At 36.7% G+C, this 12,229-nt stretch overlaps 1 protein-coding gene across 4 annotated transcripts in view; it reads left to right on the top strand.

Moving 5' to 3' along the window:
• The window catches only part of LOC147380223 (multidrug resistance-associated protein 1-like), a 96,202-nt gene that overhangs the window by 36,870 nt on the left and 47,103 nt on the right, over positions 1 to 12,229 (top strand). For all 4 annotated transcript variants that reach the window (XM_086411736.1, XM_086411703.1, XM_086411725.1 and 1 more), the window contains 5 exons: positions 1,084 to 1,221; positions 2,596 to 2,742; positions 4,952 to 5,036; positions 5,132 to 5,198; positions 5,601 to 5,727. In XM_086411736.1, coding sequence (XP_086267862.1) covers positions 1,084 to 1,221; positions 2,596 to 2,742; positions 4,952 to 5,036; positions 5,132 to 5,198; positions 5,601 to 5,727 — 564 coding nt within the window. The remainder of the gene's footprint in view (positions 1 to 1,083; positions 1,222 to 2,595; positions 2,743 to 4,951; positions 5,037 to 5,131; positions 5,199 to 5,600; positions 5,728 to 12,229) is intronic.

Here is a 12,229-nt window from a genome sequence, read left to right on the forward strand (position 1 = left end):
TGTGTGGATGTGAGAGTTGGACCATAAAGAAAGCTGAGTACTGAAGAATTAATGCTTTTGAACTGTGATGTTGGAGAAGACTCTTGAGAGTTCCTTGGAAAGCAAGGAGATCAAACCAGTCAATCCTAAAGGAAATCAACCCTGAATATTCATTGGAAGGACTGATGCTGAAGCTGAAGCTCCAATACTTTGGCCACCTGATGGGAAGAACTGACTCATCTGAAAAGATCCTGATGCTAGGAAAGATTGAAGACTGGAGGAGAAGGGGATGACAGGATGAAATGGTTGGATTGCTTTATCAAGTCAATGGATAAAAGCTTGAGCAAACTCCAGGAGACAGTGAAGGCCTGGTGTGCTACTATCCATGGGGTCACAAAGAGTTGGACGTGACTGAGCGAATGAACAACTGAGACCTGGAGATTGAACAACAAAAGAGACCTGGAATTTGAATGTTGGTCTGTCTATCTCTAAAAAGTATGTGGTAAGCCACTGCATGATTCTCCATCTCAGAAAATAGTTTGCAATCTCAAAACACCTGTAACCTTTCAGAAAATGGCTTGACATCCCAAGACATAAGTTTTCAAGAAATTGGGAGGCCGGGGGAGAAGCTTAACGATTAAAAGATGTGAAAAGAATAGAATTGAGAGTTGGACCAGTGGAAAAATTGTCAGGATTAAACTAGACAGAGGGCTTCCCTGGTGGCTCAGACATGTCCATAATGCATCCATGGACAAAGAGTCAAACATACCTGAGCGACTCTCACTTTCACTTTCAAGCTAGACAGAAACTGCTATGGAGCTCATGCCAGGAGCTGGGATGTTGTCAAAGTCTGGCTCAGGAATAAGCTAGTAGTGGGTAAGAGAGACATGAGTAGGGAAATGGTGATTTCCTCCTCCCACTCACCCTAGAAAAACACCACAGGAAATATTTTGACTCAGTTGAAAACAGGAGTAATTTACTTCATGGGTACCGTTTTCACCTTCACAGTTACGAGTGTGTGTGTTACAGTGTGTGTATTTGTACGTGTGCCTGTTTTTTTATTCCTTCTATGATATTGATTGTCATCATCTGACTTCTTTACAGATTCTCAAACTTTATGCATGGGAACCCTCCTATAAAAAGAAGATTATTGAAATTCGAGAACAGGAATTGGAAGTTCAAAAATCAGCTGGGTATCTTGCTGTATTTTCCATGCTAACTTTAACTTGTATTCCATTCTTGGTGAGTGTGTATATTATTTCCTGTTTTGATTTTCAAATTTGATTTGCATATTTGCCTTCAAATTCCCTGGAATTAAGGTTTCCAAAGTGAAGTCTTCTATATCTAAATTTAAATGTTCAAAAAATGCAGTCATTAATCTGTAGAGATGAGAGAATGAAAGTTTTAAAGATGGGGAAAAATTTTTGGTGCATTTTCATTGGTCTGTATTTTTTGTATTTAATCAGATTTTACATCTTTGTAAAATTTTCATAGATTGAACACATGCCATCCTCAATCTTAAAAAATATAACCTATATTTCAGAGTTCCTTTTCAGCTCAATTATTTTTCTTGATTAACCCCTTTTAAGCAAGACTGAAAGGCACACTACGTAGAGTTGGAAAGGGACGTTACATTTATTAAGCGTTTCTACTGTGTATCAGACAAGTTATATGCATTTTATTTCTTTCTTGCAATAATAAGATATTACTTTTCTCATTTCACAAGAGGAAATGGAAATAGTTTGGAAATATCCTCAAAGTTATAGAACTAGTATTTGTAGGTGAATTGATACAAATTGAAGTCTCTTTCTTTCTGTCACTTCATGCAAATATTGGGAATCTCATGCTATTTAAAGAGTATAAATTGCCTTGAGATATTGAAGCAGTGGCTGGAAGCCAAAGAATAAGAAAACTATGTATAACTGAAGGATCAATTTTAGCCACTCTCAGTAGTGATGGGATCAGGAAACATTCTATATGTCTCCCCTGTTGTTAATTTAAAATATTATTATTTTTTATTTAAACAAACATGTGGATATTATGAAAGTAAAAGCAATATTTACATTTGGAATACTTTAGTAAAAATAGCCAGGAAGCATTTGCTTAAGACAGTCTTATGTACATGATAAATAGTCAATACAGTCTCATGCATAAATGAATTTTTCTGCCTTTTCTAAATGAAACTTATGCAAGTAAATATAAATCTTACTAAGCATGATTTATTTATACCTTCTTCAGTTAATATTAAGACACAGAGAGTAAAATTTCTGCATATGAGACAATAGGTATGCATGCATCACTGGAAAAAATTTACATAAAACTCCATTTTGAAGGAAAAAATGAACTGCTGTATGTTTTAAATGGTGATAATTACTTCAGTGAAAATGTGCCATGTCAAAGAAGGGCACTGGACCACATGTTCGTAGGATGTCATTATCTAAGATACTTAATTGTATGATCTGTACTAAACATTTATTTCATATTCTTCAGCAATAGTACTAAATAGTACCAAATTTTGGTAAACAACAACAATAAAGGTTATTGAAGATTTCTTTCCTAATTTTGAGTCTGTATTAATAATTGCACATTGGAGAAAATTACATGTCTGCTTTTAAGGTGTCCCTGGCAACATTTGGTGTCTATTTCTTACTGGATGAAGAAAACATTTTAACAGCCACTAAAGTGTTCACGTCTATGTCTTTGTTTAATATCTTGAGGCTTCCTCTGTTTGATTTACCGATGGTGATCTCAGCTGTGGTCCAGGTACATCCAAATTATCCTTAAACTGAGAATCATTCCTCTACTGAAATCTTTAGTTTTGCATATTTCATTTCTTAATCTTTTTTTAATTTTGTTTTCTGTAGTTGTTTTATGCTGCTTTCAAAATTTCCCTAAATTAATGAGCAATAGAGAATATAATCGGAGAAGGCAATGGCACCCCACTCCAGTACTCTTGCCTGAAAAATCCCAGGGATGGAGGATCCTGGTAGGCTGCAGTCCATGGGGTCGCTAAGAGTCAGACATGACTGAGAGACTTCACTTTCAATTTTCACTTTCGTGCATTGGAGAAGGAAATGGCAACCCACTCCAGTGTTCTTGCCTGGAGAATCCCAGGGACGGGGGAGCCTGGTGGGCTGCCGTCTATGGGGTCACACAGAGTCGGACATGACTGAAGTGACTTAGCAGCAGCAGCAGCAGCAGAGAATATGATAGAATGAAAAGAATCATGTCTTCTCTGCCTGTGCTTTTCATCTATAAAAATGACTTTTAAGCATTTCAACATGTGACATTGTTTTCTTTGCTAAGTGTTAGTTCTCTTGTTTAGCTTTTTAAAATTTGGTGTTTGACACTATGCCACCAAAGGGTTTATTTTCTGTTTCAATTGAAAAATTTTAAGTAAGTGATTTGTACAGTACTAGGTCTGAATTTTCCCAGGGTTCAGCAAAACTTCATCTGTGCTGAAAGAATAAACTAGGGAAAAAAGTGCACTGATAATGTCAGTCTGCCAACCAACCTTGTATGAGGTATCTGGTTTAGCCTGCTTTTATTGTAATCTCCAATGACTGAAGCCTCTTTAGATGCTATGATGAGTAGAAGGCAGCTAAAACCATAGGAAATCCAAAGAAGTGAGTTCTTTTATCCCTTTACCCCTGCTGCTGCTGCTAAGTCACTTCAGTTGTGTCCGACTCTGTGCGACCCCATAGACGGCAGCCCACCAGGCCCTACTGTCCCTGGGATTCTCCAGGCAAGAACACTGGAGTGGGTTTCCATTTCCTTCTCCAATGCACGAAAGTGAAAAGTGAAAGTGAAGTCGCTCAGTCGTGTCTGACTCTTAGCGACCCCATGGACTGCAGCCTACCAGGCTCCTCTGTCCATGGGATTTTCTAGGCAAAGTACTGGAGTGGGGTGCCATTGCCTTTACCCCTAGATTTTCTCAATTAAAAATTTTCAATATCAAGTTTGGATATTCACCCATCAAAACTTTTTCAAGTCTGGTTTCATAAACAAAGTGAATTTTTGCTTACTGGAACTAGCTCTTTGATCTAAGAACTTTTCCTTTTAATTTATATAAATTGAGATATAGAAATTATATCTGAAGAGTAACATAATTCTATAATAAATAGCACTTAAGCTATTTTTGTTCCATAATACTGTTTTTATATTCTTTTGCTAATAATCACCAGCAGAGGGCATAGAAGTACTATTGATGCTTTTAACACATTTCACAGCACACTTCTCTTAAAAAAAAATTCTTAGAATAATAGTTCTGTTTTGCTTTTGAAATTATATTCTAGCTAAAGGTCTGGTATCCCAGAGTGTTTTCCAGTTCCTAGTGGTATGCTACTACTGTCACTAAACAGATGAGAACAATTGTCAAAAAAGAAAAGAAAAGAAAACAACCTTGCATACTGATATGACACACTTGGTAAACAAAATCACAGCTTTTAATTATATCTTATCCATTAACAGTAGACACATCCTAACAGAAAGTGAATAAAAACGTACTAGAGGTTTCATGCAAGTGAGTGTCAGGAGAAAAATGATTCTATTTATCCTATCTGTAGCAAAACATTTATAGCTATTCTATTAGTTAAATGTTACCATTGCCAAAACTGCTATTTTGTTTATGCTCACAAGCAGATTTCATTCAACCAACCTGAGGTTGCTCTTAAAAACTAATTATTCTATGATTATTAATTAATCAGTTATCATGTTTTTGCTAGAATGTTAAGGAGAATTTTTGGTTTCTAACTTCTCGTGTTTTCCTGCATACATATATTTGTTGTGATTTTTGATTCTTGAAACTTCTTTTTCTTTATCGATGGACTTATTTATAAACATTAAAACAATGCAAATCATGCTTGCTGAATAGTTATATCAATATCTCCAGTTTACATCAAAAACTTGAAAATGTTTTTTAGTTTAACTTCTTCTTGAAACCCAAAAATTCCATCTGCGTTTATTTTGATAGACAAGAATATCACTGGTCCATTTGGAAGACTTTCTCAACACTGAGGAACTTCTTCCACATAGTATTGAAGCAAACTACATAGGAGGTTAGCAGTTCTTTTTTGTGCTTAATATTTATTTGACTTCTGGGCTAAAGACAATTGATTCTAAAATACATTTCTGTATTTATTTTTCTTCCTAGATCATGCCATTGGTTTTATAAATGCTTCCTTTTCCTGGGATAAAACAGGGATTCCAGTATTAAAAGAGTAAGTCATGATTTGGGGAAAATTAAAAACAAAACAAAAAAATTAGCATAGATTCTATCATACTTCATGTGTTTATTTTTTAGAGGTTTTAAGCAGAAGATGAATCTATTGGAATTTGTAAGATTTTTTTAAAAACCTCTCACTGCATCTTTCATCTTTATGATTGTTTTACAATCTTTTTACCCCCTGTTCATTTCCTCTATTTTCTTTGCAGCATTTACTGCTTGCATTTTGAAAGGTTGGGTGTTTGTAGAATAATGTAGGACAATGTGAATAGCAGCAATTTCAAGGATGATGCCCTGTATATAGTGACTTGTGATACAGTGACTTTTCTGGGAATATACATTAAAAACAATTATAACAGAACTTCCTATATCATCTCTTTCTTTATTTGTTGTGCAGCTTGAACATAAAGATTCCAGAAGGAGCTTTAGTGGCTGTTGTAGGGCAAGTTGGGTCTGGAAAATCATCTGTGCTTTCTGCAATTCTGGGGGAAATGGAGAAACTAAAAGGAATAGTCCAAAGAAAGGTAAAGTCAACAATGCATTCTTTGCACATCTCCTAGTGTAATGGACTGCAGCCAGCACATCGTTAGTGTCAATAAGAATTTATCAAGTTGAATTGAAGAACGAAGTATTTAATGAGCATTTCTAGTTTGTAACAAACATTTAAATTTCCACAGAAATTGATTAGCTATGGATGGATTAGTCAGAGCATTCTGTCATCCATATACTTCAGCAAATCATTTAGGAATGCTTATGGTAATTGTTTGATGATATTAACTAAATTGCAACCAATTATGGAGAAACGAATGTAGTTTATAATATAATTTGATTAGGTTTCTAATTATCATTCATTGCAATGTTTCCTAAGTAATTACGGCCATTCCATTTCTAAGAAATGGTGTAGTTGCTCACAAGAAGGATCTCTGACCTAGGAAAACCTCAGGAAAATAATAATTATGAATAGCTTACATTTAAATTTCAGCTTTTGGACTATGGAGAGGTCTACTTCCAGCCATTTGTTCTATTCTTAAAGGTCAATAGGAATAAGAATTCAACAAGTTCTTCATCAGCTATTTCTTTTTTGAAGTACTAGGCTACCAATGAATTTTTCCTTAGACCTAACTATCTAAGAAGGTAAAATATTACCTAATCACTCCTTCTCACTTCTGACAAGATGGAGAGGCTCTATGGATATGAAACTAGCGTCTTCACAGTTTTTTATTTTTTTTCTCTAGGAAAAATCAACTCCAGATCTTTTTATTTTTGTTCATGATATATCATTTCCTTGTGTCTATATTTATTCTCCTCTGGAGAAGGAAACCTCAGCCCCCTCCAGTATTCTCGCCTTGAAAATCCCATGGACAGAGGAACCTGGTGGGCTACATTCCATGGGGTTGCAAAGAGTCATTCTAGGTCTTTAGTGATTAATTGGTAAAGAATCCATTTACATTGCAGGAGTTGTATTTGGGTTCCATCCCTGAGTTGGGAAGATCCGCTAGAGAAGGGAATGGCAACCTGCTCCAGTATTCTGGCCTGGAGAATTCCATGGGCTTTGTAGTCAGACACAACTGAGCGACTTCCAAGTTCAAGTTCAATTTCATGTCTTTATATCTTTCCTGATTCCAGGTTTTTAGTGATTAATTTTTTATTTATTTTTCTCTCATCGATACAGTTTCTTAGTTTGGAATCAAGCATACTTTCAAGGACTTTTTCTTTGACAAGATTACACTTAATAAATACCACTACTTTTAACTTAAAATATACTATCTTTTCTCCTTATGTTCTCTTTAATGACAACAATCAGCCATTTCTCTGGTGATCAAGATGGCTATACATTTTCCTAGCCCATATCAGTTCAGTTCAGTCACTCAGTCGTGTCCAACTCTTTGCGACCCCATGAACCACAGCATGCCAGGCCTCCCTGTTCATCACCAACTCCCAGAGTCCACCCAAATCCATGTCCATCGAGTCGGTGATGCCATCCAACCATCTCATCCTCTGTCATCCCCTTCTTCTCTGGCCCTCAAACTTTCCCAGCATCAGGATCTTTTCCAATGAGTCAGCTCTTTGCACCAGGTGGCCAAAGTATTGGAATTTCAGCTTCAACAAAGTCCTTCCAATGAACACCCAGGACTGATCTCCTTTAGGATAGACTGGGCGGATCTCCTTGCAGTCCAAGGGACTCTCAAGAGTCTTCTCCAACACCACAGTTCAAAAGCATCAATTCTTCAGCGCTCAGCTTTCTTTATAGTCCAACACTCAACATGACAACTGGAAAAACCATAGCCTTGACTAGACGGACCTTTGTTGGCAAAGTAATGTCTCTGCTCTTTAATATGCTGTCTAGGTTGGGCATAACTTTCCTTCCAAGGAGTAAGTGTCTTTTAATTTCATGGCTGCAGTCACCATCTACAGTGATTTTGGAGCCCAAAAAAATAAAGTCTGTCACTCTTTCCCCATCTATTTGCCATGAAGTGATGGGCCCAGATGCCATGATCTTCGTTTTCTGAATGTTGAGCTTTAAACCAACTTTTTCACTCTCCTCTTTCCCTTTCATCAAGAGGGTCTTTAGTTCTTTTTCACTTTCTGCCATAAGGGTGGTGTCATCTGCATGTCTGAGGTTATTGATATTTTTCCCAGCAACCTTGATTCCAGCTTGTGCTTCCTCCAGCCCAGCATTTTCCATGATGAACTCTGCGTATAAGTTAAATAAGCAGTGTGACAATATACAGCCTTGATGTACTCCTTTTCCTATTTGGAACCAGTCTGTTGTTCCATGTCCAGTTCTAACTGTTGCTTCCTGACCTGCATACAAATTTCTCAAGAGGCAGATCAGGTGGTCTGGTATTCCCATCTCTTTCAGAATTTTCCACAGTTTATTGTGATCCACACAGTCAAAGGCTTTGGCATAGTCAATAAAGCAAAAATAGATGTTTTTCTGGAACTCTCTTTCTTTTTCCATGATCCAGCAGATGTTGGCAATTTGATTTCTGGTTCCTCTGCCTTTTCTAAAACCAGCTTGAACATCTGGAAGTTCACGGTTCACGTATTGCTGAAGCCTGGCTTGGAGAATTTTAAGCATTACTTTACTAGCATGCGAGATGAGTGCAATTGTGCAGTAGTTTGAGCATTCTTTGGCATTGCCTTTCTTAGGGACTGGAATGCAAACTGCCCTTTTCCAGTCCTGTGGCCACTGCTGAATTTTCCAAATGTTCTGGTATATTGAGTGCAGCACTTTCACAGAATCATTTTTCAGGATTTGAAATAGCTCAACTTGAATTCCATCACCTCCACTAGCTTTGTTCATAGTGATGCTTCCTAAGGCCCACTTGACTTCACATCCCAGGATGTCTGGCTCTAGGTGAGTGATCACACCATCGTGATTATATGGGTTGTGAAGATCTTTTTTGTACAGTTCTTCTGTGTATTCTTGCCACCTCTTCTTAATAGCCTCTGCTTCTGTTAGGTCCCTACTATTTCTGTCCTTTATTGAGCCCATCTTTGCATGAAATATTCCCTTGGTATCTCTAATTTTCTTGAAGAGACCTCTTGTCTTTCCCATTTTGTTGTTTCTCTCTATTTCTTTGCATTGATTGCTGAGGAAGGATTTCTTATCTCTCCTTGCTATTCTTTGGAACTCTGTGTTCAAATGGGCATATCTTTCCTTTTCTCCTTTGCTTTTTGCTTCCCTTCTTTCCACAGCTATTTGTAAGGCCTCCTCAGATAGCCATGTTTTTTTTTTTTTTTTTTTTGCATTTCTTTTTATTGGGGATGGTCTTGATTCGTGTCTCCTGTACAATGTCCACGAACCTCCATCCATAGTTCATCAGGCACTCTGTCTATCAGATCTAGTCCCTTAAATCTATTTCTCACTTCCACTGTATCGTCATAGGGGATTTGATTTATGTCATACCTGAATGGTGTAGTGATTTTCTCCACTTTCTTCAATTTCAGAATGAATTTGGCAATAAGGAGTTCATGATCTGAATCACAGTCACCTACCAGTCTTGTTTTTGCTGACTGTATAAAGCATCTCCATCTTTGGCTGCAAAGAATATAATCAATCTGGTATCAGTGTTGACCATCTGGTGATGTCCATGTGTAGAGTCTTCTCTTGTGTTATTGGAAGAGGGTGTTTGCTATGACCAGTGTGTTCTCTTGGCAGAACTCTATTAGCCTTTGCCCTGCTTCATCCCATACTCCAAGGCCAAATTTGCCTGTTACTCCAGGTGTTTCTTGACTTCCTACTTTTGCATTCCAATCCCCTATAATGAAAAGGACATCTTTTTTGGGTGTTAATTCTAGAAGGTCTTTAGGTCTTCATAGAACCACTCAACTTCAGCTTCTTCAGTGTTACTGTTTGGGGTATGGACTTGGATTACTGTGATATTGAATGATTATAGAGATCATTCTGTCATTTTTGAGATTGCATCCAAGGACTGCATTTCAGACTCTTTTGTTGACCATGATGGCTACTCCATTTCTTCTGAGGGATTCCTGTCCACAGTAGTAGATATAATGGTCATCTAAGTTAAATTCACCCATTTCAATCCATCTTAGTTCACTGATTCCTAGAATATCGATGTTTACTCTTGCCATCTCCTGTTTGACCACTTCCAATTTGCCTTGATTCATGGACCTAACATTCCAGGTTCCTATGCAATATTGCTCTTTACAGCATCAAACCCTGCTTCCATCACCAGTCCCATTCACAACTGGGTGTTGTTTTTGCTTTGGCTCCATCCCTTCATTCTTTCTGGAGTTATTTCTCCACTGATCTCCAGTAGCATATTGGGCACCTACTGACCTGGGGAGTTCCTCTTTCAGTGTCCTATCTTTTTGCCTTTTCATACTGTTCATGGGGTTCTCAAGGCAAGAATACTGAAGTGGTTTGCCATTCCCTTCTCCAGTGGACCACATTCTGTCAAATCTCTCCACCATGACCCACCCATCTTGGGTGGCCCCACATGGCCAGTAAGTATCCTTTAAAAATATAATAGTGGGATATATGATTTTATTGACATATTGATTTTATTTTCATTCAGTTTCTTTAATTTTCACAAAGCAACAATTGAGCATATACTATGCGCCTGGCATAGTACCAAGGAAATAAACATGAATAGGATATGCTACTTTTATTAAAGAGTTCATAGTCAAGTGAGGGAGATACTAAGATCATTTACAATAAATATTTTGATTTTTGAAATGAAACAGTATAAAAAGCAACAAATTCTGCTTTTAAGAGTTAAAAAAATAATCAAAATAGGTAGCCTTTTATTTAATCTTGAAAAATGATTAGGAGTTGATCAAGATGAAACCAATATCAATTTTAAGTTTCACATGATACATACATGATAATAATAAACTTAAATTTTAAGGATCAGATTGAATAAGATGATGTGCGAAGACCTAGACTAGTTCTTGGCACAGAGTCAGCTGGCTCCCTGAGAGTTTTTATGGTTATTGTTATCTTCATTATGATTGTTGAGGGGCTCGTGGTAAGACTTAAAGATTATTTCTGATACTTTTGAGGATTCATAGTTAGGAAAGTGTTCATGGTGATAATAGAAACAATAACACTGCTATTACTAATCATAAAGTAGAGAGGACTCACTTTGTTTATATTAAGCTAGGGATGTGAAAGAGAGACAATATTATCTGTCTATATAACTGGCCACTTTGTTCTTTAGGAAGCTTATTAGTCTGGATCAGTGGCAAGATTTTAATTATTTAACATTCTGAATTATTCCACATTCCATACTCTCAGTTATTTCCTAAAACATGTCTAATCCTAAATTTATATTATCTGATTATCTCTAATTTAATAGTAATGGGCTTCCCTGGTGGCTCTGATGGTAAAAAAAAAAGTCTGCCAGCAATGTGGGAAACCCAGATTCAATCCATGTGTTAGGAAGATCTCCTGGAGAAGGGAATGGCAACCTACTCCAGAATTCTTCCATGGAGAATTCCATGAACAGAGGAGGCTGGAGGGCTACAGTCCATGGATGGGGTCACAAAAAGACAGACACCACTGAGTGACTGATGCTTTCACTTTCAATCATAATAATGGCATGGCCAACCTAACATTTAGTATTTATAAGGTGCTTTTGTTTACATCTTTCTGTTTCTCAAGGTTTCACATTCTCAATTGTTTGATGCATATCATTACAGTGTTCAAATTCTAAGATCCCCTATTCCCAGTATCAAAGGTTTATATCAGACATCATTCATGCAGCATATCCAATATTCAGTGTTCTTTGATGGAACATCAGAGATTTAGAGTCCATTTTTGAATTAACCAAACTTCTATTGTAGTTATATTATTAAGAATGAAATGAAACAAATACACATTTTCATTTGTATGTGAGATGTAATGATAATACATGGAAAGTTTTACATCTCTGTGAAAATTTATCAACTCTTTTTCAGCTCCTGTTACACCAATACCTCAAGTCCATATTTCTCAATGTAGTATTTAGTTCCTATTTTATATTATACACCGTTTCCCCCTGTTCTGCATTCTTCTTTCCTGTGTTCTTCACCCTCTGTTCTCCTTATCTTGCCTGATGTATATCAAGTATTCAGAATCTCCATCACCTGAGGACTGATTTATTATGCTATCCTAATCAAAGGTTATTCACTAAGCGAGGTAGTTCAAGAGCAATTACTTTTGTGTTCAAGATCAAGTCAGATCGAATTATATTATTTTGGCTCAAAATCCATTCTGTGTCTTACTTGCTCAACAAAGAAGAATTAAAAGTTAATCTTTGTTCTTGAAAGCAGTTGGTAGAAATCAAAAGACTGGTAGTTATTTACAGGTCTATGTCAGAAAGTACTTTAAATGTGCAGTATTGTTAGAGTGAGGAATAATCAGAATACTCAAGTTGGTGTTTGGTTAGAGTCCATGGGGTAGATTGAAACGTGAGTCTCTAGTTCAAATACTGGGAGTCCTTTAGAAGACAAAGGTTAGTTAAAAGAATATTTCATGCATCAGAGATATTCAGGAATAATGTCAAGACATCAGAT

This window comes from Bos grunniens, chromosome 1 (assembly GCF_055505025.1).
Source record: "Bos grunniens cultivar Pamir isolate PY7600 chromosome 1, Bosgru_T2T1.0, whole genome shotgun sequence".
In the NCBI taxonomy this organism is placed as follows: Eukaryota; Metazoa; Chordata; class Mammalia; order Artiodactyla; family Bovidae; genus Bos; species Bos grunniens.